This window comes from Anas platyrhynchos, chromosome 16, assembly GCF_047663525.1.
Source record: "Anas platyrhynchos isolate ZD024472 breed Pekin duck chromosome 16, IASCAAS_PekinDuck_T2T, whole genome shotgun sequence".
NCBI classification, from domain to species: domain Eukaryota; kingdom Metazoa; phylum Chordata; class Aves; order Anseriformes; family Anatidae; genus Anas; species Anas platyrhynchos.
In genome coordinates, this window is record NC_092602.1 from 10,413,867 (window position 1) to 10,440,219 (window position 26,353).

General features: G+C 54.2%; 1 protein-coding gene across 4 annotated transcripts in view; it reads left to right on the forward strand.

Moving 5' to 3' along the window:
• The first annotated feature begins 492 nt into the window (after positions 1 to 492).
• Positions 493 to 26,353, forward strand: part of SEPTIN5 (septin 5) — a 42,125-nt gene continuing 16,264 nt past the window's right edge. Inside the window, exon 1 of one of the 4 annotated variants that reach the window (XM_072024645.1) lies at positions 493 to 644. In XM_072024645.1, the coding sequence (XP_071880746.1) occupies positions 621 to 644 (24 nt within the window). In that variant the 5' untranslated portion in view covers positions 493 to 620. Of the gene's footprint in view, positions 645 to 18,751; positions 18,821 to 25,465; positions 25,571 to 26,353 lie in introns of those variants that run through there. The other 3 variants (XM_027470241.3, XM_072024644.1, XM_013104048.5) reach the window with 3 other exon arrangements.

Consider the following 26,353-nt stretch of genomic DNA (forward strand, 5'->3'; position numbering starts at 1 on the left):
GTTCAGCTGAGGTCCCTTGGAGCTGTTAAACCGTGGGCTAGTCCCGCTTTTGGAGCATTTTAGGTTCACTCCAGCTCTCTCCTGCCTCCTCTTAAAGCAGTACCGACAGCTTTCACCTAAAATAACTCCCAGCCTTATTCTTACAAGGGCTCAGCAGAGAGGGGCCGCGCGTTGTGCATCTGGTGCGCATCGCCCCGGCTGCGCTGCGGGAGGTTCGCGGCGGGAGCCAGGACTTCCCCCGGCCCTGGGCAGACGCCGGCTGCGGCGCCGCCTCCCCTCCGCCCCCAGCAGCTCCTCTCGCTGCTTTTCTCCTCTTCCCCGGTGCCCGGGAGCCGGCACCGTTCCCGGGGGGGCCGGGCGCGGGGCGTTCACCCGGGGCGGGGCCGTGCCGAGCCGAGCCGGGCTGTGCCGGCCCCATCCGCGGCAGCCCCGCGCTGGTGGCGCTCCCGGCACCATGAGCACCGGCATGCGCTACAAGAGCAAGCTGCTCAACCCAGGTGAGGCGCCGGGGCCGGAGGGGGGGGGGACACACGAAGCCATCCCTCACCTCACGGCCCCTTCTCTCTTCTTTTCTCTCCCCGCTGCCGGGCATCCCGCCCTCGCCTGCCCCGCTCGCATCGATGCGCCCCGCAGAGGAGAAGCAGGTAGGTGAGCTGGGTCCATCCGGGGAACGCGCCTTTGCTTCGCTTCATCCCCCTCCCCTGCTTTGGATGGGGTCTCCTTTCTTCCCTTTCTCTCCTTTGGGTGCGCCCAGGAGGTTCGGATGCAGAAAGGCAGCGCAGGGGCTGGAGGAGGCTCCTCAGCATGAGGCGCACGTCGCCCATCGCTCCCTGTCCCCTCCGCAGCACAGATGCGCAGGCACTGACCCAGCCGCTCCTCGCTGGCGCAGCACATCACCGCCTTGCTGGGCGTTAGGGAACATCTGCTTCGCTTTGCAGGCATGTCTCTGAGTCCCCGAGAGATAGAGGGGGTGATGCAATCAGATGACATCGGTTGTTTTTTGGTTCATCGTTTTGTATTTGGAGGGGTCTAGAGTGTTTCACAGGGAGAATTTTTCTCTGCTGGGCTTGAATGTCTGTGTAAGGGGTAAGCAGCAGAGTACCATGTGCTCCTTAGCACCCGTCATCATGACTGTAGGCAGCGTCTGCTGTAAATGAGCTTGGAAAAGCTTTTGTGCCTCACAAAGGTAGGGATGGAGGCGATGCTTGACACAGCAGGGCAGTGCGGTGGGGCTATGCAGCAGGAAGAAATCCACCCATTCCCAGCCTGGCTTGCACTTGTTTTGGGGTCTGCTTTATTTCTGTCTGGGGCTGTAATTCCTCATGAAGCAAACACCTTACCTGCCAAGGCAGTGGTACTGCACAGCCTTTCTGGAGCACAAAGAAGCAGACTGATTTTGTAGCAGCTTAGGCGTTCACCCAGGCGCTGCAAGAAATGGTGTTTCCCTGTAGCGCAGGCTGGGGCGCTTGTCTGTGAAAAGACACGTGTGTGGTTTTGTGAGCTGCTGATTGCAGTGGTGAGAGGAACAAAGTAAATCTAGCGGTAATGGGATAATGGGGTCTTATCAGGCATGTTTTTCTCAAGCTACTGGAGCTTTACTAGCATCTTGTAGCTATTTGTTAGTATTTTAGTATATTGCTGTTATTCCACATTTTTTTTTTTTTTTATTTCTGGAGGGGAACAATGCAGGCTGTGTTCTGAAATTACAGAAAAATTAGGGTAAGTTGGGAACTGAAGAGGAGATTTGTGACCCAAAAATCACGCTGCTCTTTAGCTTATCTGTCCTTAAACAAAGAGGGAAGCAGATTATATATAGGGCTCCGTTCTGCTTGATCCCCAGAGTAAGAAGAGCAGTAGATACCAGAGTACTTTGGTGTAGATGTTATCGTAATTCCTAAAGGCTTTTGTCATGCTTTATAGGCAAGAGTGGGCTGGAGACTATACCCAAAAGTGTGTGTGTTTGCAGGGTGGCATAGGCTCTTCTGGCACAGAATTGGTCTTTCCTCAAGTCCGGAGGTGTGTGCGTGTGTCCCTGTGTTTTCTGCTGAGTGTAGAGCAGGTCCTGGTGACAGCGCATGGTGAATTATGAATTTGTGCCAGCTGTATTACTTGCGGATGGTGGAGGGAAACCAAGCTGTGAATACAAAGCAATCTGCTGAAACAAGAGTGAACGTACTAAACCACAAATGATAGCCTTATTTAGCATCCTTCAAGAGCAGGGATTTTCTTCCTGTGCCACCTTTTTCCAATCCTCTTGCATCTGGCAGCAAGTACCAATTTTAAAGGGTTGACTGAAGCTGCAATTCTTGCCTGAACCATTTAAAAAAAAAACGTTATAGAAGCTAAGGAGACGGCAGTACAATAGGTTGCATGTAAGCAGGGTAGCTGTCAATAAAGTAATAATGTTAATGAGTTGCTGAGTCAAAAGAACAGGAACAGTGTGGTGTCAAAGAATGTGCGTTCATCTTCCCTCAGATCATAGTCAGGGCTGATGCATTGTCTGGGTCCAAGGGACTCTGATTTGTGGGTTTGGCTCCTCGTGGCTACCACTTACGAATAGAAAATAACAGTAGATTGTCCCTGTTTTCTGGTTTTCTCAGGTTCTTCACCTTTCATTTTCAAAGTGTGTTTGGCTTTGAACTCACGTGCCACTGAAGTCAGGGGAGGTTTGTCCGTGCGCAGAGCACCCACGTTCCAAGGGGAAGGAGCCTGCTTTGGGACCCTAGACTAGGAGAAATCAGTCTCTGGTCCAAAGCTCTACAGCAAGGAACATCGTGTCACCAATCAGCCTTGGTTCAGCACCTGTCAAATCGGGATGGTTTCTCTCCTAGGAACTCACGTACTCTTGGAGAGCTTTCTAAGAGGGAAAGCCTCTCGTGGCGAAGCTGGGTAGGCAGATGAGGCAGTGGCTAATAACCCATATGCATAAGAGTAGGCCATGGGTAAGGGAAACCTAGCAATTTGTCGCAAGACTGTATTGACTTGTGTACCAAACAGGGCAGTGCAGCTTGAGGACACCCTGCCCAAGCCCAGGGTATCGCTGTGGGAGGAGTACAGGTGAAACCTTCTAAATACCCAGTTAAACTGGAGTCTCTTGGCACGCTCCTGCAGAACGTGCCTCCTAGCTCTTGTTGTTGGCATGTGTTTGTTTGGGGTGTTACCTGGCCGTGTCTCTGGAGCTGGCTCCTGCTCACTCAGGCCCGTGTCTCTAAAGTCCTTTGAAGTCATTGTTTCTCTTTAAATCAGGAGGATGGGAACCTCTCCTTCCCAAGTTGATCTCTCCACCCCATCAACTTGCAAAGCTGTTTGGGTGTGGGAGCAGAGACTACCTGGTGGATCCAGTTCTTTCAGTGGGTTTGAAATTACAGGGCTGTGCCTTCTGCATTCAGCTTGGTCTTTTTCTCTTCTTAAGTGTATGTTGAAGTGATCTGCTTGTCACTGAAAATATACGTAGGGGGTACAGTGTATGAAGAGGATGCTGTGCAAAAGGTTGTTTGGCTAAGGAATGGTTTCAGTGCAAGCCTGGGTATTGAGAACTCCTCAATTTGTTGCATTTGTCTCTTTTTGAGATTCTGGGTTTTATGTCTTCAAAATGCATAACTTCTTTGCTTTCTTCTTAGGGGAAAAAAAAAAAGAAAAAAGAAAGAAAAAATCAGTGATTTCCATTGTTACTGGAGTGGTGTAGATATATTACAAAAGCAGAGATGTCTCATCTAAAACGGTGAACATGCCAACACAGAGCAGCAGTTTAAGGTCAACCTTCACCCTAGTCTTGCCTACCAGATACCTTTGGCTGATGGAAATCCCCCAATCCCTGCTAATGTGAGCTGTCGCCTTCTCCTTTTTTCTACTGTGCTTAAGGAGAGAAAACCTCAGGTGGGCTTACAAGAACTGTGTAACCTCCCTCCGTGTAGTGCAGAGGTACCAGAGATACTTCCAGATGCCGCCCGTGACATGCTGCAGGTGCAGGTGGCTGCTCATGACAAAGAGCAGATTAGGAGGAGGGAGGAGTGGTGACTCCGGTGTCTTGAACTAGTTGAGGATGACCTTAGCGTGACTTCAGTTTCTGTGTGAGTGTATGAGACGAAAATAGATTAGCTGAATTTTGTGCAATACCTGATGAAATGTTCTGCGTGAGGATCGGTTCCCATGTGCAGCAGCTTGCTGCTGGGCAGATCTGGGCCTCCAACTCTGGGCTGGAGCAGCCTGGAGGATTCATACCTGTGTTAGATGGCTGCAGCATTTTTATCTTTCACCTCAGTATTTTCCTTAAAATAATTCTTATCGTAATCTTGTGATGTGGGGAAAGCTCTGCTTTCTTGTGCCTGAGCTTGTACAGAAAACAGAACCTGGAAGAGAAACAGTTCTCCAGGCTTTTTGAATTTTCTCAGGGTTAACCCTATGATTTTGTAGTTGTGATTCTTTGAGTCATTGGGAGTGGTAACAGGGATCTGTGTTCCTGTGCACAAGTCTGTTGTGATCTGGATCGGTTCAGATGGGGTGGTTGTGGTGAGGGTTTTTTCTCTAGGAGAAAGCAAAATGATGTTTGCATCTGGCACGCGGCTGTTTCCCCACAGCTGGATCGTCTCTCACTGTGTCATCGATTGCTCTGGGTGAGGCTGCTTCACTTTGACTCTCCATGTTGATGCTTCTTCCAACCTGTGTTTTTCAATAGTGGTCTTGCATCCTGGCCACCAATATGTGCCTGCCAGAAAGGGAGTAGCAAATTAGTCACAGCATCTAGAGCTAAACACTGGAAAAGGTCTTAAAGCAGCACATCTCTGCTTGTGGTTCTGCTGGCCCAGTGTATCTTGGCCAGACGTAGCATAGGGGTGGAAACTTTTACTTCTCTGTGAGAAGCCTGGTGTGTTTCATTCATTGTTTTTGGCCCATTTCAAAAGGCAAGCTTGGTCCCTTGCCCTCCACACTGGGCAAGGGCTCGGTGCTCAGCACAGTGTGTCAGGAGCTGGGTGGGACTGCAGCAGGTCAAGAGATTCAGCCCTACTTGTCCTTCTGCTGGGCATCTGGCTAAACAGGCCTGCTGCAGGAGGCCCCTGTGTCACACAGATGGGCTATTCTGGGCTCTGGAGGGAAGTCCATCCTGGGCACTTTGACTTCTTTTTTTTTTTTTTTTTTCCCCTTTTTTTCTGCCTGCCCTTAGAAAAGGGCTGTAAAAGCAGGTCAGGACATGGGCTGCATGGTGAAACAGGGCTGCTGGAGAGCTGGGCACAGCCTGCCTCCTGCTGCTGCTGTTTTCTCTGTTCAATTATTTATGCTCCAAATGGATGAAATGGGCACCAGTACAGGGCTGGGGAGGGGTCCGGCCCCAGCCCTCTCAGTGCCAGTAGCAATCTGCAGTTCCTGAAAAGGAGAAGTAAATGTTTCCTGCACGGGGATTTTTGTCCCTTGAATTTCCACGAACTGCTTGGCTACTTACGTGTGAGTCCAAAATTGTGCTGCCTTTATGTGAATTGGGCAGGGCCATTTTGGGCACGTTAGCCCAATGTGTAGCAGTTGTTCTGGTCTGATCCTCGCTGATGCTAACGAGGTAGCAGTTCGTTTAACCCCAAGAGATGCTTGTGACACTGGTGCTCAGCTGCTGGGTTGCAGCCTGCTGGGGCCTTACCAAAGGCAGTTTGTAGGTACAGAAGTGACAGTGTTGCTGCTGCCTAAATGAAGGAGAAACCCAGTCCCTGCATGCTTTTAGTCTTCAAAGCCAAGGAGTCTCATCCAACCTCCTAATGCTCTCAGGAATAATACCAACTGCACACCAGTGCTATCCTCTGCAGGACTGTCCCAGCAGGAAATAGATGCAAGGCTGTTGTCACAGCCCTGTCCTGCCCTTCGAGCAGAGGGTGCTTTGCTGCGAGATCCGAGGGGAAGCAAGGCTGGAGGGGAACAGCCTGAGTCTGCCGTCTGCTGGAGCCCGTGCAGCTGCCCTGTCTCAGCCTGAGTTGCTGTTCGTAATGTGCCCAGTGACATGGACATCTTAGGAACCCGGGGAGGATTCTGTGCTCAGCCAGCTGGTCGCTCACTGTGCCAGGCTGGGTCCCTGCTGTGTTAGAGCTCTGCTGAATTAGTTTTAAATACTCAGTCCGAGGGGTTTCCCCGGCAGTCCCGCGTCACCCCACTGCCGTAGCGGTGGCTGCTGTCGCTCTGCTGCTGCTGTCAGACGGAGCCCACGTGTGCTGAGTCCCTGCCTGGAGAGCTCTGCCCCATCTTTAACGTTTCGAGCACTTCTTGCTGAGATACCTGCTAACTAAACCAGGAGGGTTTCTCTCATTGCTCTTCCAGTTCAGGTGACTGCTGTGCTGCTTTTTTTCTGGATAGCAGAGTAAGAACTGGAGGGCACCTTCTTTGCTCACCCACACAGAGTTCTTACCTGACCAGCATTAGGTCTTTGTCCCCTTCCTGCCCCAGGCAGAGATTTCCTTGGGACAGTGAAATCTCTCAGAGCAACCCTCCGTTACTTCTGAAGGAAATATGCGACGTCTCTAATACATTGTGTGACTTCAGATTTTTGTGAGGCATATGCAAGTTGTTTCACAGCATACTGGAATAATTCCACATGGGCTGGATTTTGTCTCTGTGTGTATGTCTACAGTGTGGTTAGCCTCGAAGCACAGGAAAAATGTTTGTCGGCTGTTACGCATTCCTTTTGTCCCAAAGAATCGTCCCTGGAGCAGTGAAGAGATTTGCAGTCATCTCGTTCCCACAGGGATGTTTGGGAGCTGGATTTGTGTGTGGTGTATCAGAAAGGCTGGGATCTCATCCCAGAACATGTGCTCCTCATCAGCGTGTGTGCTGCTGGTCATCCGTGACTTGCTAGCCCAGAAAAATCATTTAAAATGAGCAGTGGAAGGTGGCACTGGGTGTACTGAGGGGAAGGACTTGTTTGTGTGACGCTACCCAAAGCGGCTGGACCGCAGAAAGCCAAAGACATCTTCTGCTGCTCCCAATTCAAGTAAGAGCCCTTTATGTTTTGAGGCCTGACTAGATTAGCATTCTTAATTCCCCATCTTCTAGGAGTGTATTTCCAGCTCATTAATCGGAACCTTATGGCTTGCTAACGCTCAGCTGCAGACTGCAGTGCCTTCCCTCGGCCTGTCACTCCCAGTCCCTACCTACGTGTGTCACCCCGAGCGCTGCCACAGCGGCTGCGTGCTGGGAGGAGAGCACCGCAGGGCTGCAGGGCCCGGCTTGCTGATGAGCAAAGCTTGGCCAAGTGTTGGCCAAGAGGAAGTGAAACCCTGCGCAAGCATCTGCAAGGGTGTGATGCCAAGAGTGGGAGGAGGATTGTTTAGCTTTAGTACAACTGTCTGCTCCTGAAATCAAAAAATAAATAAATAAATAAAAATGAGAGCGGGTAGAAGTTAAAGCTGAAGTTAATTTCTGGAAGAGAGATGCAGCTATGCCGTGCAGGACAGCACAATGCAGGGATGCTTGAGATGGCAGAAACCTTGCTGGGTGCAGCTGGGCAGTCTTCAGCTTGCATCCACCCGGTGCTGTGCCAGCAAGGGCTGAGGAGGCTCAGGGCAAGGACTGCACAAGCCGGGTGTGCCGGAGGATCTCCTGCTGCCGTGCGTACTCGGGATTTGGAGCTGGGAGCCAGGCAGAGGTGGGCAGCCCCTGGTACAAGCTCTACCTCCAGCTTTTCTCTCGCAGCTTGTGCTGCTTCTCTGCACAGCTGGGCTTGCTGACAGCAGTGAGAGCCTGCGGCAGGACTGGAGTGCTCGCTGAAGTTAGCTGATGGGGGGGCAGGAGCAGGGTGGTGGCTGACCCGTCCCTGCCTGCCACTGCTGCAGCCCTGTGGGGTGGCTGCTCGGAGCAGGAGAGCCGAGGTCCTGCGCTTGCCAGCGTTGTTCATCTCAGCTCTTTGCTCTCCCTGGGAACTTTGGGAGTGCCCCGTTTGTTTTGAAGCATGTTATCAAGAGTGTCCAGGGTGTGTGCACGGAGCGGGGATGGCCTGTCTCCTCCTCACCCCACCCAGGGCAGCTGGTGCCGTTCTCCCAGAATGACTCCTGGCCCCGGGGAAGCGGGAGCTGGGAATGCAGGCTGAGCAAATAAACCGCGGGCTGCTGAGTGCTAGCTCCTGGAGAGCGGCCACGGGGAGCGAGCCCGTCCCGCTGACCTCTGGACGTTCTCAGTGCAGAAGCAAGGGAGGGGAAGAAAAGATCCCCTCCGCCTGTGGGAAAAGAGGCTCCAAGGGCTCAGCGTCTGCCTTCTGCTTTCTGTGAGGCGAAGCCCCTGGCAGTGCAGACATGGGCTGTGCTCCGGTGACTGTTTCATTTTGCCTTGCAGACCCCTGATGCTCAGAGCAGTGTGAGCACACACGAGAGCAGACCAGGCCTTTTAATGCTTCAGTTTGTGTTACAATTATTTTTAAGATCACTTCCCAGACGAGTCACTTCACTTCTTTTTTTTCCACGCATTCTGTAATGTCTCCTGGCTTTTCCCTCAGTGTGGGAACTATTCTAATCCTGCCTGCTGTGCTGAGCTCATTCTTGCCGTGATACACGCACACGTGAAATCTCTTTAAAGCCTGCAGCCTGCCATCCGCTTTTATTTCTAAATAAATTACATACTACATAAAGTATATGTCCAGGTGAAATATGACTCACAAAGCTGGGCAGCTGCTGTCTGCCTGTCCTACCCACGTTGTCCCCCGGTTGTGTTTTCTGTGTAGTTTGGAGCTCTCCTGAGTCTCTGCATTGGGAGTTAAGTGGTGTAAAGTGCTGGAAACGTAGATGGACGGTATTGGAAATGTCCATGTGGACCAACAGTAAGTTCTCTCTGCTCAAAGCCCGCCATAAAAAATGTCAGAGAGGTTTCAGGCTTTTATAAATTCTCAGAGCTTCATGCTGCTCAGAGGAGCTGGTGCCAGCTGGTCAGGCAGTAAGAGAAGAAAAAGAACCCAGGTTTTGGGGAGCTGGTGTTCATCCTGCTTTCTGGGGAGCGGGCTGAGCCAAGGCTGAGGGGGTTAAATGGAGTGATACAGCTGGCCTGTCGAAAAGTCCTGCCTCTGTGACTGTACAGCGCTGAGAGGGGAGCAGGAGTGTGTCATCACGGCAGAAAGAGAGATGCTGAGATGCTCTCTTGTCTCCAAGAGGCTGCACTTCCAGTCCTGACACTGCCTAGGTGGTGTCAGCGACGTGGCTGGAGCAGTGCTCTGCCTCCCTTGGCTGCAGCACGCAGAAGGGGAGCTGCTCATGCCTCGCTCCTGAGATTAATACCGTTGTTGTTGTCTGCTTACTTTCAAGAGCTCTTCTTCCCTTGAAAGGAGCCCTTGGCAGAGCGCATATTTATGAGGGAAGCGGGTATTAGGGAGGACAGTTATTTAACAGGACTTGGTGCTTCTTCTGGGCAGTTAATCCAGGCACATGCTTGGGAAGGACTCCAGGTCCACCGAGCAGCCGAATGCTCTGGATCTGCTGTAGTCTGCCAGAAGTCTGACACTTCAGAAGCTCACACCAGGCCCACAGAGGTGAGAAAGTCAGAGGTGTGTCTTCCGTGTGCACCCCAGCACTGGCACACTGACCTGTTTGGGATCCTCGGAAACATCACTCCTACAAGCAGGACAGGTTTTTGATTTTGCTGTGAGCAGGAGCATGTCCTTGTCACTTGCTTTATCTGGCCTGCCCCGCCACGCTCAGCTGATGCTAGGTTCACAGCATTTGACTTCAGAGGAGTTTAAATAAACCAAAACCAACTGGATGGAGCTCAGGGTTCCTCTTCCTCAGTGCCTGCTCTGTTTGGGCTGCTGGTCCTCGAACAGAAAGGCTGCCTGCCATCTCCTAGCTGTGTGGTGCCATTATTTTCAGCAGCTCTCATTAACATCAGTGAAAGCCTTTCTGTTTGAGCTGGTAGGGCCAGTCCTCAGCAGCTGCTGGAAGGCTCCAGGCAGTGCCAGGCGTTTTGCTGCCTACTTTGAATGGCCGATGTGATCTGAACATCTTCCTGCTCCTCCCGTGGCCATAGTGTCATGGGCAGGTGTCGGTCAATAGCAGAATTGTTCTCTTGGTAAACAAGTGCTGGTGCTGGTGGAGCTGTTCTTCATGTAGCAGCAGTGCAGTGTGTGTGGGGTTGCTAATGAGGGATCTCATGGGACTGGTTGGTCTGAAAGCTTCCTGAACCATCTCATTTTTCTCTGCAAAGCTCGTGGATGTTCCTTTGTGCAGAGAATAGGCCAGCATGCGTTTCCTCCAGTGGAGAAAGCAGGTCTTGCTTTGTATTCCTAAGGCAGTGGTTTGTAAATGAGCCTGAAAAGAAAAATATTTCCCCGCTTAGAGCAAAATTACATCAGGGAAGAGTGCCATCACCATTTCTTAAAGCTGGGCCCTGAATTTGGTCATGCACGGTGGGAACAGTCGGTTCCAGAGACGAGCAGGTGAGGGGGCGTTACCCTGTGCATAGGTCAGGAATGCTCTCGTTACAGATTTTGCTTTCCTCTTATCTCCCAAGACACTGGGATTTGCTTGACTTTGTGTAGTCTGAGAGCATGTAGGGGACAACAGGAGGAGATCCCACCACAAAACACGTCTCGAGAACCGGTTCCAGGAAATAAATCCCCGGAGACCTCTGTTTGGCCTAGGGAGTTGAACCTGGGCTGGGAGCCCAAGGCGATCCCTCCCTGTTGGGCATGTAGCATTGCTTCTGGGATTTGCTTGGAGATGTTTAGCCCTGGAATCTGACAAATACAGAGCTTTGACTTTGTGCTGTGCTGCAGGTCCCAAGAGCTGTTCATGGCCATTAAAAGGCCGCGAGTGACTTTAGCTCTCGGCCTGCCGTGGCCTTCCCTTGAGCTTGCGTTGCACAGGGTGAGCTGTGGCTCTGAGCTTCCTGCCCGAGCTGAGCGTTGCTGCTCTTGCCCCACTCGTCCTTCTCACCCGTGTGGCTGTTTCCATTGCTTTTGGGTTGCCTCATAGGAAAGCACAATTTAGCAAATGCAATTTTTCCTCTTCATTGCCTCAAAGTTCTTTCTAACGTTGGGTATTGCTGCGCTTTGTGTGTCCAACAACCACAGCATTTACAGTCAAATGACTTTGTCTCCTCTAATAACTTCTTTAGTCCAGTTTCATTTCTCTGGCTTCCAGAAATCCATTGTAATCACTTCAAAGGTGACATTTCCATGAACTCTGCTCTTCCAGTGCCCGTTCCATTAATGTCCCCCATCTTCCACCTCCTGCACTTTACCATTCTGGTTATTTTCAGGTGAAGCCCAGAAAAAAAATGAAATCAACAATCCATTAAAAAAAAAAAATCTGCAGGAGTGAGGATTTCACAATGAGCTGTTCCTTCAGATCAGGACTGTATCAGTGAGTCACTGCTAACAGTTCTGCTGCGGGGCAAGTGCAGATTATATTGATGGCTCTGGTTGGATAAACTGCAAATTAGAGTGGAAGTCAGGACTGAAATAGCCACAGTAATGTTATCTGGAAAGAACAGATGCTATTGAGAACCCTGATTATTCTGTGCGATTGGGTTGTATCACTGATAGAGTGACATTAGTTATTCAATTTGGGGTGCCAACCTTTTTTGATTGCTTTTTCACTCAATTTTGGGGGAAGAAACTGTTACCTTAAGGTGGAAAGAGTTAGAGGAGGAGTGGAGCAGTGTGTTTCAGACTGTGTTTCCTTTAATGACCCTCTGTAAGGTTTAGGGCTTAGCTCTCTGTCTCCAACAGTCCAGTTCTGTGCTAAGGTTTGTCCCTAAGGCTGTGTTTTTTGATGATGAGAGAGGAAAAATACATTTAAATCTGGTAGAAAATACCATTCCTGAGATTTTCTTGGAAAAATCCCAGTATTCCAGGTCTGTCCTGGTCAAACTGTGCTTCCTGCTCCGGCCGTGGTATTTTATACTGAGTTACCTCTGCTGAAATCTGCCAGAATGGCCGGGTTGGGTTGTAATCCCCTGCCTCTGGAGGAAGACCATAAGAGCAGCTCTGATGTTCTCGTTCCCAGGGCTAAGCGCAGGGGCCTTGTGGCACGGTGCCAGGGCTGCTTGGTGGCCGTATGGCGGTGCTGTCTGTGAAACCCTCCCCTGGGCCACAGCCCGGCGCTGCGATCCCACTCGTGGTGCCTCTGTAGGCGTATTTGGGATTAACCAGGGGCTGACGTGTTCCTCCGGTCTGGGCTGACGTAGAGATGAAAGACAATAGGATGAAACAGCAGCTTTTCCACAAAGGCCACTGTCAAATATAGTTATTTTAAAGGCAAATCTTTTGGGGAATTTGCAATAAAATACAAATCTGTGGCCAGCTTTATGTCAACGTGGATGAAAGTGCACAGGTCCTTTGAAACTGAGAGGGGCGAGGGACCCCTGGAGTTTTACAGGCTCGGCCTCGGTGAGCTGTCTGCCGCTGCTCTCCCCCCACTGCTGTAGCTGATCTCAGCTGCTGTGTAGCAGGAGCTCTCGCCATCTCCCATGAGCAAGCTGCTGCTGAGGAGTTTACACACCTGGTGCCAGGCTTACAGTTGCCTTTCATGCGCTGTGGTCCCCGGATTAAATCCAGGAAAGGGCTTGGTGGAGGAAAATAACTAGGAAAATACTGCAGGAGGCGGGTTCCAGGCTGCTCTGAATGGCCCTTTCATCTCCGTCTGAAAAAAAAATAGTAAGAGCCCTAGCTCTTGGAAAATGGCTCTGAAGGGATCAATCCCCCCGTCCCCACCCCACATGTGCACCATTCCATACAGCTGGAGGAGGGAAGTGTAGTTATTTTGTGTGTTTCTGATGGGATAACCCGTTAGTTTTCTTGTGTGCTTCAGACTGTGAGCCATTTGGGGCTGGAATGGCCTTTGTGCTCTGGCTCAGGACCCTCTTCATGGGGCTGTGCTCCCCAGGAGCATGTAGCTGGTCGCAATCCGCTCTCCAGATGATAAATTCTGGGCTGCAGAGCTCGGCAGTGCTTCGCCCTGAGGCTGAAAGCTTCTGCATCCCCTGTGCCTGTCCCTGCTTCACCTGACTTGTCACAGCAGGTAAAACTCTTGTAAGCTTTTCTATTGCAGATCCCCTCTTACCTTTTGCAGTACTGATAATTGACATTCTTGCCTGGTTGAACTCCTCCTGTGCCTGCTCTTCCTGGATAAGGAAATGACATCAGGGGTGGCTGGGCAAAGAGTCTGAGAGAAGTGCAGCGAAGCAGCTGTTTGCTGTAGCAGCTGTACTGAGCGGGCTCCCTGCAGTTTGGGAGTAGGTGCTTTCACCTTTAAAATCCAATTCTAAGGCTGTGTGTAAACAGTGAAATAGGATCTGCTCCAAAGGGAACAGTTTGTATAGTCAAATCTAAGTATTACTGGAAAAGGAAAATACAACCTTCGTCATCTCTAGCTCTGCCAGGGCACTGATGTCCCCGAGCCTGTGGAATTCCTTTGCAGAGAGGAAGCCTGGTTTGCCTGGGAAGCGGGATTTTTCTGGAATTAGGTTACTTTCTGTTGATCTTAATAGACTAACAGTTCACAGCATCCCTTCCCTAGCCTCAGGTCTTGCTGCCCAGAATGTTCAACCATCCACGAGCTTAGGTTTGGAAAGTACAGGGTGTGTATTTGTATATTAGCCTCTTATCCGTGAGTTCCTCAGGCATGGCACAGCCTGGTTCTTATTAGGCTGCGCTGAGCAAAGCCTTTGCTTTCAGTCTGGATGGCGTTTACCTGTATGTTGAGTGAGTGTCCCCCCAAAATCCCACCAAAACAAACGTGTATGAAATTTCTGAATCTGAATTTAGTGCATGCCTGCTCTCACTTGTGGAGTTATTCATATACAGCTGCTTTGTGGATAAAATGTCTGCCTGATCCTGCACACGAGGAGCAGCTGAGTACTGGAGAAGTGGGAAGCTTACAGGAAGCAGGAGGTCTCTGCAACCAGCGCTGGTGTGAGTGCCTGGAGAGCTCTCCAGGGTGGCTGGGGGTAGGATGAAAGCACAACCCTTTCCGGGTGCCTCTGAGCCCAGGATCCCTGATGGCTTGGCAGGACCCCTGGCGCACCAAGGGCAGGTGCTCCACGTGGGTTCTCACAGCTGCTTCAGAGGTGGCAGAACTGAAGCCCAGGACGTGATACCTCTGAGCTTCTGTCTGGAGGCTGTGATTTTTAGGGATATACAGCAGCTGCTTTGGTGGAAGAGTGGCTCCATTCCTCTGCGGCTGGGTCAGTCACATGGCAACTGAAGCTTCCTTTGAGCCTCAGGAGTGCCCTTAGCCCAAATGTTTGACTTCAGGCATGTTTCTGCCTTGTGCTGGTGCTCCTCCGGGCAGTGGGATGTGAAGCACGCTCGGCTCACTGCTGCTGGAGCTCTTCTGATGGGAGCCTGCAGGCACTGCTGTGTAGGAGGGCTGCAACTGCTCATCTTCCCAGCGAGGTGACCCGGCTGTTGGATATTCGCTTCCCCACCAGGTCCTCGCTACGTTGATGGCTTCTGCTGGCATCTTACCAAGTTACAGATGTGAGGCTAGAACCGGCAGGAAGAAACTGGTGGGAATGCAGCCAGGTGGGAACATCTTGCTGCTTCCTGCACCAAAACGTGCCCATCCCATACTGTACTCATTGCTAGTCTGTGCTGAAGAAGACCCACGTGTACAGCCCAGCTCTCTGTGCCTGGAGCCAGAGTTTAAGAGTTCCCTTTCTCTGGTGCCCACTGCTTCTAGAAGGGCTGAAGCCCACAATGGAGAAAACTCTAGCTTCCAGCATCTTCTTGGCTGGTTGGTATCCAGGGTTGGGCTCTGGAAGAAGTTTAGGGAACAAAGGAAGAAGCAGTCATGCTGTACTTCTCTGGCCGTTCAGCTCCAGGGATGTTGTGTGAGCTAGAGAAACCAGCAAATGGTTCTGAGTGCCAGCTTTTTATCTGCTTGTAGGAAATCCGAGAAATAACTGCCACATGATCCATAGCTGTGCGCATGACATACCGTGCCCTTTGTGTCTCTCTCCGTTGCACTTCCATCACTTTGTGGCAGCAACAAGTTCTGCCCAGGGCTGCTTTAGGCCGGTCACTGCTGTGGCACACGTTCAGGACCAAGGTCTTGTGTGTTCTCATGCATGGGCTGGAGCTGGTTTGGGCCCGAACAGCACGTGGCTTGCAGCATGGGTATTGGCTCACAAAACGGCCCCTTCCACATTGTGGCTGCCACCCCAATGGCAGACGGGGAGTTCTGGAAGGGGCTGACAAAACCTCAGAGCCTCCCTCTGCAGGGCAAACTCTGGCGTGAGGGGACAAAACCATGGCCTTAGAGGAAGGAGCTGTGTGACCGTGACGTATCCTGGCCCTTACTGCTTGAGGCACTGTGGGAAGCTCAGTGCTTCCAAGGCCGAGACACTGATCCATCTGTGGTCAGTGTGTTTCTTAAATGATGCCACCAAACAGTCCCTCTGGCTGCTGCTGCCAAGTGCAGCTGTTGCAAGGCTCCTGTCCTGAGGATGCCGCCGTGCTGCCTGGTTCCTCGAGGTGCCTGAGCTGGGTGTGAAGTGAGAATCCTGTTGTCCCTGTGGCCAGCGTGGTGGCCCAGCTCACGTGCATGATGCTGTTCCAGTAGCTGACTGCAGCACTGTCTGGAGGCTGACAGCAGTTTTACAGCCTGGTAGATCCTCAGCTGCTCCTGTCTGCCACCTCCTCTACTATGAGTTGGGATCAGCCTGTGCTGTGCTCGCTGCCCAGGTTCCCAGCACGGAGCTGTTCTGGGATCGAGTCTGGCCGTGTGTTCTCCATGGACACTGGAGAGTGGGGCTGTGCCAGAGGGACTGCAGGGCTTTGTGCTCGGTGCGGATGGCTTCGGTAGCAGTACGGCTCACTTCCCACCATGTGCTTGGGGACGAGGAGTTGGGCTGCTGCAGGGCAGGTCAGAATTTGGAGCTGGGCACGAGGTGGAGCAGTGTGGCTGAGCTTTGTGGCAGCACTAGGCTGTGATTAATCCTCTGTGCCCTGCCAGGGTGGAATTTGGGGCTCAGGCACAGACCCACGCAGCTTGTGCCATTCCCGGCTTTAACTCAGAGCAGCCCCTGCCAGGCTCCTTCCTGCAGGGGAAGGAGGGAGGGGAGGTTGGTGGGGGGGTTCGGGTGGCAGCCGACTGGGAGGCAGAGATTAATGAAGTGTTGAGCTCTTAATGGGGAACATGCTCTGCTGATTTGGGTTTCCCTCCCCACCCATCCCACTCTTTTCGTTCTGTGGCACAGTTTTCTGAGCAGCTTGAGAAAGGAAGTGATTTCAGCCTGGAGGTGACCTCATCCGTCTCCAGCTCTGAGGTGGAGCGGTGTTTGGAGCTCCGACCACAGCTTCCATCGCTCTTTGAACATTGCAGACGAGAGACTGAGTGTCTGGGGAGAGCCCGGTGCTCCCTGCTCAGCGGAGGGCTCTTGGCATGTAGGGGGTAGGATCTCACATCCCACAGCACGCCAGCCCCCAGCCCCTCCTCTCCTGAGGACCTCTCCCTGTGAGGTCCTGGCATCTCACCCCGTTTGCCAGGATTTGGGGCTGCTTGGCACCGAGCTGCCCTGCTGCTTGGGGCCGGGGTGTAGCTGGTGCTGGGCTGTGGCACGGGGTGCGAGCGTGCTGGGAGCTGGGGATGGCTGTGGGGTGTTTTGTCATTCTGGAAGGAAGAGATGGCAGCACAGAGTCCAAAGACAGTTGGAGAAGAGGCCCAGCTCGAAATACCATGTATCAGGGCAGCTCCTGGTGAAGAGCTTGGCCCCGTCCTGCAGAGCACGGGGTGGGGGCAGCCAGCTGAGCGGTCACCACCAGGTCCCAGGCGGTGCTGGGGAGCTGAGGAGAGCACAGGCAGCCACTGCTTGTGGAGACTACAACAGGATTCTCCTTCCTGACATGGTAAAGGGCCCTTCTTCGTCCTGCCCTGACGTCTGCTCCCCTGAGACAGCCGGGATTTTCTCTTGCACAGTTGGAGCCTGAAGTCCTTGGACCGCGCCGGTGTCCGGCGAGGCCAGGCCAGCTCCACCCCGGCTGCTGGGGCTGCCCTGCCAAGCACAGCTCCTCCTGCAGCGAGGGACCATGTGCTCCAGGAACAGCAGCCTCGGAGCGCTGGCTCGCCAGGCCTGCGGGGGAGTCCAGCCGCTTCCCCTTAAGCCTAGTTGTCTGCTGGCTCCGGCTCCAACGAAGAGATGCTGGGCTGTGGCAGACTGCGGCTGGGAAAATAAAAACAGTGCTGTGTCTCTGTGGCTGCGTGGCTGCAGAGGAAACTCCCTGTGGCTGGGTAGGCAGCACTGGAGGGGGATAAGTTCACTGGAGGAATTTGCTTTTCTCTTGGCTTCATCCCAGGTGGTATCAAGGCTCCTGCCTGGAGATAAATTCCCTCCCACCATTGCTGAATAGAGGGAATTTAACCCTTCTTGGGATCCAGCAAAAGCCTTCCCCTTCCCCTCCTGCCCCTCTTGCACTGGGTGGGAGCCGGGGCTGGAAGCAGATCCTGCAGTGTCGCTGTGGGGATGGCAGCTCACGGTCCTGTTTTCCTCCTTCCTGCCTGAGACAGGTCTCCGTGCCCGTGCATGATGGAGCAACCTGAAGGAGCATGGGCAAGCGGGGATTGTGCTTTAGAACACCCCCTTTGTGCCCTCTGCTCAGCACCCCCCAGCTCTGCCCGTGCCGTGGCGGGGCAGTGGCAGGTGAGTGTGGCCAGCCGGGGGGCAGAGGAGCTCTGCGTGCCTGTGACAAGGGCTTCGGGGTCAGCAGAGCCCCGAGGGAGGCTTGTGTTGCTGCTGCTGACAGAGGCCCTGCAGCGCTGGTGCTCGCTGCCTGCCTGGGCTCAGCCCCCCGGCACCCCCTGTGAGCGAGCCCCAGCAGCAGCCAGAGAGCAGCCCCCGCGCCCAGCCAGCCTCCTGTGTCAGGAGGGCACAATGCAGGCGGTGTGTCCGGGCAGCAGCCTGGGCTGGGCTCGCGTGGCAGGAACAAAGGAGCTTTTGTAGCAGGCGCTGCCGGCAGCGCAGCACGAGGTTTGTCAGCTCTGGGGCTGCGGTGCTAAGGCAGGGAGCTGCCTGCTGGCACGGCCCCGTGCTCTGCCCTCGCTCCGGGTGGGCTGAGGAGCTGCAGGAGGCAGGGCTGCTGGCCTCTCATGGTGGTGTTCAGCAGCTGGGCTGCCCGATGCCATTCACGGGCCCTGAGGCCTGCCCCTGGGGTCCTCTCCCCTGGCTGCCCTCCCCTGGCTGCCCTCCCATCACTGCTTGCAGCTTTGGTGTGGCTCTGGCACAGAGTTTGGCATGGCCATGGCTGCAGGAGGCACTCGCCAGGGCGTTGAGAGCTGCCCGTCTCCTGCAGTCAGCAGCTGGCACACGAAACCACCACAAGTGGGCTGAGAGCTGGCGGTGGGACAAGATCCCGTTGGGAAGGATCCCCTCCGTGAAGCTGTGCTGGATGCTCCGTGGCTTTGATTCTGGGTCGTTTTGTCCAGCAGTTATCACTGCTGTGGCCTCACAGAGCGCTGCTGCTGCCCGCAGTGCTCATGCTGTGGCCTGGCGTTTTGTCCTTCCCGACTGAGGAGAGCTGCTCCCCCAGAAAGCTCCGTTCTGCTGCCTCTGAGTGAGACTCTGGAGGTTTTGTTGAGAAGGGAAGGAGAGCTTGGTGCGTGCCCTGCCGTGATTGCCAGTCCGCCGCAGACACGGCTCTTCCAAGGGGAGGAACGGCTGAGGGGAGTCACAGGGCCTGGGCGGGCAGGCTGAGGAGCACGAGGTCTCTGCTGGCTCCAGAGAATGCTGTGTGCTCAGAGAGGAAGCAGTAACCACAGGAAAAGGGTAGTTGCTGAACCCAATTTGCCAAGAATTAAGCAATCTGTTTCAAAGCATGAGATGCATTGAGCAAGAGGACTGGTGCTCTCTCCTGAAGCAGGTGGAAACGGTAAAAGGAGGAGGCAGAGTCCTCCTGCAGCTCAGCTGCCAGACAGGGCCAAAGCTTCCCTGCGCGCAGTTTTTCTCCCTTCCCTCCTACTGATTCTGTTTTCATCCCTGTGCCACTCGCTGCTGTTTTTATCACCACTCTGCTCTGAGCTGTTAATTTGGGGATCCTGGTTCATCAGTGGCAGATTCTTTTGGGCTTTGTAGGGGGCAGAGCAGGAGATGTGGGAACAGCTTGGTCAGCCCCTGCTCTCTGCAGGACACCGAGTGCCTCGTGCAGCGGTGCTGGGTGCTGGGAGCAAGGCCTCGGTGCCTGCAGGGAGGTGGCCTGGGTGGGTGGGTGGCAGAGCCTGAGAGCAAAACCAAACTGGGAGGGCTGCCGGGTGTCCCAGGTGTGCCTTGGCACAGAGGGATGTGTGAGGTTGCTTTGGGGAGACAGACAGACAGACAGACTGGCTGCTCGGTCCCTGTCCGCTCAGGAGAGTGATATCTCTGGGGCCTGTTGCAGCTGCTCCTGCGAGCCTGCACGTAGGTGGGGACTGAGTGTTAGGTCAGAGGTTGGGCTCGATGATCTTGAGGTCTCTTCCAACCTAGAAATTCGGTGATTCTGTGATTCCTACCCAGCACAATCTCTGCTCAGGTTCGGGCAGAGGGCCTTCTGCTCCGTCTCACTGCACTCAGGCTAACTCCTCATATTTTTCCCTAGTGGTCAGCATCTCTGGGAAGGAGAAGCAATGCTCAGCAGTCCCTGACTACTACTCTTAAGGCTGGAAGAAACTTTCCTTAAATTCTCTCTGACAGACAGCACGGTTTGATTTAGATTTTCCGTGACTTGACATTTTCTCCCATCTCCACGTTTAACAACGTGTAAATCTCCAGGCACGCTGCAGGGCAGAGGAGCAGTGATTTGTGCCACAGAGGTGCATCCAAGCTTAGTTCCTGCTGGAGCAAGGTGATGGGGAAGAAGGGGACAGCAGGTGTGGGACAGCATCTCCTTGTTCCCCTTGTGGTTATTCTGATGGCATCATCCTGAGCTGCAGCCTGGTGGGGTGCAGGGACCTGTGGGGGGCACAGGGTGGCTGTGCAGCTGTGGGTGGCAGCCAGGGAAGGGAACAACCCTGTTCCCAGCCTGTGTCCATCGGCTAGAGCTGGGGAAGCCTCGAGCTGTCAATGTGACTGTCTTTAAAGCGTGGACCTAGCACAGGCACTGCTGCTTTGCAGCCCCGACCTTCTCTTCTCTCATGCAGCTGACTGCCTGCCTCTGTGCGCTCTGGTGCCGGGGATTGGCAGGGAGCTGTTAGGCCCAGCAGGGCAGCTCTGCTCTCTGTGGGGCGGAGGTGTTGTGTCTGTGCCTCTCTGCGGGTCCTGGGGATGCTTTAGCAAACATCAGGGCTTCAGGCAGCAGCACTGCCTCCCGGAGAGCTGCGTGGTGGCCAGGCAGGGCTGGGCAGGTGTCCTGTGTGCTCCGTCTGTGGGTGCTCTGAGAGCGCTGTGAGCGAGCTGTGCTGCTTTACCCAGCTTTCAGGGTTCCTCCATCTCTTCAGCTTTTTGTTTCCTGCTGTCGTGTGCTGTGATCCTCTCCTGAGCACATCTCACAGCTCTGCTGACAAGCAGGTGTGCCTCCCGTGCCTGCCCTGAAGCAGCGTTTTGCGCCACTGCTCAGAAACCGAGGAGCGCTGCAACCCTGGCCTGGCTTGTTGCTTATTCCCGCTGATTAGCTGATTGCTTCCAATTGCCAACACCATCACACGGATTGTAATCAGGCATTTTCCGTGCCACTCGGGGAGAAGGAGCAGGGTGCAGGTGTGGGAGGGAAAGCCACGTTTGCCAGGCTGAAAAGGACAAATGCTTCTGCAGTGAAATGCTCCAACTGTTGCGCAGTTCGCTCTGTTGTTTATATTGAACCAAAAGAAACATCCAGGGGAGGAAGGGAGCAGAATTTCCCTCTGACTAATGCTGCTGGATCATGCAGGGCTGTGGGGAAATTGCCAGGCAGAGAAACCATCAGGAGGAAAAGGAAATGGAAAGGGAATCTAATTATCCATCTGCAAAGACAAACCTTAGTCCTGACGCAGGGCCCAGCCTGGGGCAGGCTGATGTGGGCTGCCAGGGCTGGGAAATGGGGAGTCCTGGGGGTCCCTTCTGGGGGGACAGCAGGGGGAGGGTGGGAGGCTGGAACCAGGGGGGCTGGGGGCTGGGGGGAGACCCACGGGAGCCCCCCTGGGAAGGAGGAGGTGTTCTCCCCCCTTGCCATGGCACACAGCAGTCTGTCTGCCCTTGAAGGCTGCAGGCTGCGGTGCTTTTTGGGGGTGGTTGCTCCCACAGGCTGGGGCTGGCCTTCCTCTTGCTGCGTGCCTTCCATGACTGAAGGTTTCCAAGCACTGCCTTTTCTCCCTGAACTAATGTAATGGAATTAAAAATGATCTGGTGAGCTAAGAGTGGGCTCATCCTCCTCTCTTGTGGGCATCAGCTACTCCTAAAGTTATGTTAATTGTAGCTGGGAGACCCAGACAGAGGTTGGGAACTGGCCCAGAGATAGTTGGCTTGTGTTCTCCCAGTGCTGTTTTGGGAGCCTGCAGGAAAGGCAGCATGTTCAAGACCTCCTTGAAGAGCTGGGAGTATCCCCGAGATGGGCGTACCGGGGATGAACCAGGAGCATCCCCGCCTGGGTAATGCTTTTTCCAGCAATGTTTGTCCCCTGCCTGATCCCTGCTCGCCGTGCCGTGCTGCCCCAGCTGGGACTGCCTTCCCTGCTGATGCCCTCGGGCTGGCCCTGTGGGGCCTGGCAGGAGCGTCTCATGATGCTCAGAGGCCCTGACATCCTCTCTGGTTCAGGATTTAGCCTCTTTGGCAGGCAGGCCTGATCCTGCATCCCCTAATCACGTGGGCAGATGTCTCTATTTCAGTGGGACTTCTCTGAGTAAGGATGCAGGACTGGGAGCACTGCCTGCAAGCTGAAAGTGGACCTCCTGTAGGGTCCTCTCCCTACCCTTTTGCTGTTGAAGCACATAAATGTGCATCGACAGCTTCCAAAGCTGCTGATGCTCCTGGCATTGGGGCAGACAACCTGAGAGCTGCAGAAGCAGTGCCTTGCCATTTCTGAGCATAAGTCACCTTTGTTTCCCACCCTGTCTCTCCAGAGAGCTCCCAGCCCGGCCAGTGTCTGTGCCCTGGGACGATGTGTACCTGGTTTTCTCCCAGGCGTGCTTGTTCCTGGCTCCCCAGGGCTGGCAGGGCTCCGTGCCGCCTCTCTGCCTTTGCCAGCTGTGGCTTTGAGGTGGGAGGGAGGGAATCCCTTGAAGCCCGATTCGTGGCTGGAGCAGGGGAGAGCTGAGGGGCTGCTGCAGCCCTTCCTGCACCGCCCGCTTTCTCCTCCGGTCTGAGCAGCCCAGCTTTGGAAATCCCCAGCTTTTGCTACGGTTTGGAACGTGCCCCCAGCTGGAGGTGCTGCTGCCTGACCCTACCTGGGGCAGGGGCAACGAGGGCTGCGAGTCTGCTCCACGGCCTGATTTCAGCCCCGGTCAGGGGCAGCCACAGTGGGAGCTCCCTGCTCCTGCCGGCTGCAACACCCAGAGCACCCAGACCCCAGCAGAGCTGCCTTCTGCTGGCCGGCTTCTCCCTCGCGTGGATCGTGTGGGTACCGCAGCAGGGAGGCTCTGCCTGCAAGGGGCTTTTCCTCTGCTGCTCCTCAGAGGCTGGTAACGGAGCGTTTCGTGGAAAAGTTCCAGCCAGGGCCCGTGCCTGTCCAAGCTCTTACGTTTCACAGATCACCCTAAATGAAGAGCAGAGGAGCTGGGTGTGACGAGAGCTGTCAGCTCGCTCCAGAGGGAGTCACAAGTTGAAAGAAGTGGGAGGGAATTTACGGTCCCTGGTCCTTTTCAGAGCTGGACGCGGAGGCACCTGGTGAGTCACACAGGGCCGCCTGGGGAGCCTGAGGTGCTTCAGGTGGGAGCAGGGAGCACAAATGCCATTAAAATGCAATTTAATAGATTTCGGGAGGGATTTTGTGGAAAAACAGCAGTGATCCTTCAGCGGAAATTAAAACTTGACCTGTGGAGGAGGTAAAAGAAAACACAGGAGATTTGGTTGCTGTGTTGATTGTGCTCGCGGCCCGGTATGTGCAGGGGAATAATCCCGTGTTTGGGGGTTTCGGCAGAGCTCTGCTCATCTGGCTACTTGCTTTTCTCCAGAGCATCAAAGAATGAAACCTGACTGAAGTGTCAGGGCTCTGACGCTTCCAGTGACCACTTGCTCAGAGCCTCGCTTACAAGCTCAAGGTCTAATTAATCCTCAGAGTTGAGATCAGGCAGGTGTTTTCTCCTGGGTCAGGTCAGCAGGAGCCTCGGGGTGGTTGTGCTGCGCTGCTGCTGTTGGAGCAGCAGAGTCTGAGCCTTGTGACACCCGAGGGATCTACCTGTCCTCAGCCAGCACCGATTCTCCATGCAGTGAGAGAGGAGAAGGCAGGAACCGAGCTGGGAGCTCGCAGTGGGGGCTGGGGGCTGGTTGCCGTCCCTGGAGCCCAGCCAGGACGGTGTAAATTTAGCCAAGGGCAGAATTTCCTCTCCCTGCCTCCATCTCTGATCTATTCTCTCCTCGCCCATCCTCACCCTCACAGTGCTGGGCTCCACGTGGCCGAGCTCTGCCCGTCCCTGCCAGGCCCTGAGCGCTGCCGGGGCTGCAGCGGCTCCGTGCTCCCCGGATGGGGGTGTGGTGGGGGGGTGCAGTGTGAGGCCTTGCCCCCACCTCCAAGGCTGATGTCCTGCTCACAGGGAGGTTTTCTCTTCTCTGGCTGGCTGCCTAGGGGTAAATTTCGCCTTCTGTGAGTTTATACCTAAAGCCATGAATCAATGTGTTTTCTCTCCTCTTCTCAGAGACCAGCTTCAGCCCTGCAGGCTAGAAATCTCCTTTAACAAAGGCAGAAGTAGGACATGGCTCCCTCACCGCTGGTGCGTGGCCACAGCTCTTCCCTCACAATTCAGCTCCTGGGCTGCAGCCGCCCCAAGCCAAAGGAGAAACCCTGCAGAAAGCAGGGCCCGTGCCTTGGCTCTTGCCTGGTCCCCTTGCTGGCAGGCACGTGCTCAACGCAGCAGCAACTCCGAGAGCTCAGGCTGTGCCTGATGGCACCGCGTGGTGACTTTTTGGCTTTTCTGGTGTCAAGGCATGACAAAGAAGGGCTGGTCTGTGAGGTGGGGCTGGCTTGGGGCACCCTACAGCTGTGTTTCCCTTTCTGCTGGTGGCAGAGGACACTTTGGTTTTGGGCTGTATTTTGAAAGGGTAAAGGTGTGCGTTTCCCTGCTGAGTTCCACTGCACACAGTGTCCCGTGTGCTGTTGTTCTCTCTCAAGGCTGTTGTACATCAGGTTTCTTGTTGGAGCAGCAGGTCAGAGCTTATACTGGGCACTCCCAGGGCCTGCGTGGAAAGGGAGGGGGGAAATGAGAAAAAGGCAGAGGCAAAATAAGGTTTGGCCTGGCCATCTTTAGAGGCTTGCACATGGACCAACCTGAGCCAGCGACTCTGGGTGTGTCCTGCAGCACGTCTGTGTGGCACAAGCCTGTCCTTGGCTCACGGCTTCTGCTTCGGTGACTCTGGGTGGAAGAGGAGCCAAGATGAGCATCTCTAGGAGGGGCAGAGGAGGCCGAATCTGAGACCTATCAAACCTTCAGCGCTTTGGAAGCCGTAGCACTGGCCACGCAGTGCTCTCTGTAGCCAAGACCTTCCCTTCTGGGTTTCTTTTCCCGATCTGCTCTCTGCGTTCCCAGGCGTGGCCTCCTGGCTGGAATTCCTCCCTGGCTGCCAGTCCCGAGAGCCGTGTGTGATGTGAGAGCTCAGGGCGCTCAGGAGACAGAAGCTCCTTGTTCCTGGCTGCGCCGTCAGCACGGTTCCTGGGGCCATGAACAACACTGTGGTTTTGTCGCAACCAAACCATTGTTGGCTTCATGGTGATCCCAGCTCAGAAGAATGCTCCCACTGGGTGCAGCGGGCTGGGGAGGACGCAGCGTGCCTGCCTGTGCCCAGGCACATGCTTGTGGTTGGTGGCCGTGTGGCCTGCGGCCTGCAGACAAGGGTTGTTCAGGCCACGAGACTCTGTGGAGGTTGGAGAGGGTTTGGTTGCAGCTACTGTGGTTTATGGGGTGGAAGGGCTGGTGGAACCTCGGTGTTATTGCAGCTAAGTCTGGATGTGTTTCTTGTGCACCCCTAAGCCCTTGCTCTCGCTGCCTGGAGCAGACAGTGCGATGCCTTCAGTGCTCCTCGGTCATGCACAGGCTGCAGACCGTGCTGGTGGAGACCTCCAGTCAGGGAAGCAGGAATCAGACACTGGGAATCTTGGAGGGGAAAAAAAGTGTCATCACTTATTGTCGTCACAAAAAAGGTCAGTGCCTGACCTACTGCTGAGCTGGGAGGGCATTTTAAGTGTTATCTACCCCCTGAAAATGGAGCTGCCTGACGGGGGCAAGGAAAAATGCCTTGTTCTGGGAAGTGGCAACTCTTGGCACACCTGGATCTCAGTGCAGACCTGCTTGGCCACTACACTCAGAAATGACTGGGAACAAACCCCAGTGAGCAGAACTTACGGATGCTACTGGTAGGGCAAGGTCATTTGGAAAAGGGCTTTGTGCATGTGATATGACAGCTGCCACAGGGAGGGAGTTTTCCTTCTCTGGGAATGTTTCCCAGTTCTCCCTCTCATGTTTCTCAGCCTCCAGAACCTCCTGCCTGTAACTCCTCACCTTCCCTCAGCTTGCAGGATGGCAGTGTAAGTAAAACATCATTCTTTTTTTTCCTGTGTCCTATCTCCCCCCGGCGCAGTCTGTGCAGCAGCCCAGCTTCTAAGACCTTTCTACTCCTGCAGCTGCACCTAGGCTCCAGGTAACTGGAGATCTCCTGGTGTCTCTGTACCTTGCGGCACGATCTCCTACCAGCCGTGTGGGGTGTGCAGCTGGGGGTTGCAGCCTGAGGCTGAGCAGGGCAGCCCCACTGATCACATACTCTACAAAGTTGCTGCTGGAAATCTGCAGCTCCCAGAAAGGCAGCGGGAGCTGGGGCTGGGAGAGAGGCAGGAGCATAGCTGGGAGCCAGCACCCTGCCCTGTTCGCGGGCAGAAAGCTGCCCAGAACCCGTGTGTCGAGCTGCAGGTTCCTCCTGCACCACCAGTGTTGCCATCTCGTGTGGCTCTATTATAAGTGCCGTGACATTAACCCCCAGTTCCCGGGATCAGGTGGTTACATGAGATTATAAGGGTTTGTTTCAGATAAATTCATGCTCAGTTTCTATGGCTGCACAGAAAAGCTGAGGCGTAGGTCTCTTGTGGGTTCAAATCCTAAACTTGAAGCTTAAGTGGTTTTTCTGTGAGTGCTAAGCTGTTACTGGGCTGGATTCTTGTGCTTAACAAATGCACAGATACTTCTTTTTTTTGAAATTTCTCCAAAGCTGGAACAGTTGCTATTGGGTGCAGCCCAGCCCAGCTGCCTGTTAGGCGTGGATTCAGGTGAAGCACCAATAGCTCCGGAATAGCGAGGGACCGGCGCTGTGTGGAGGG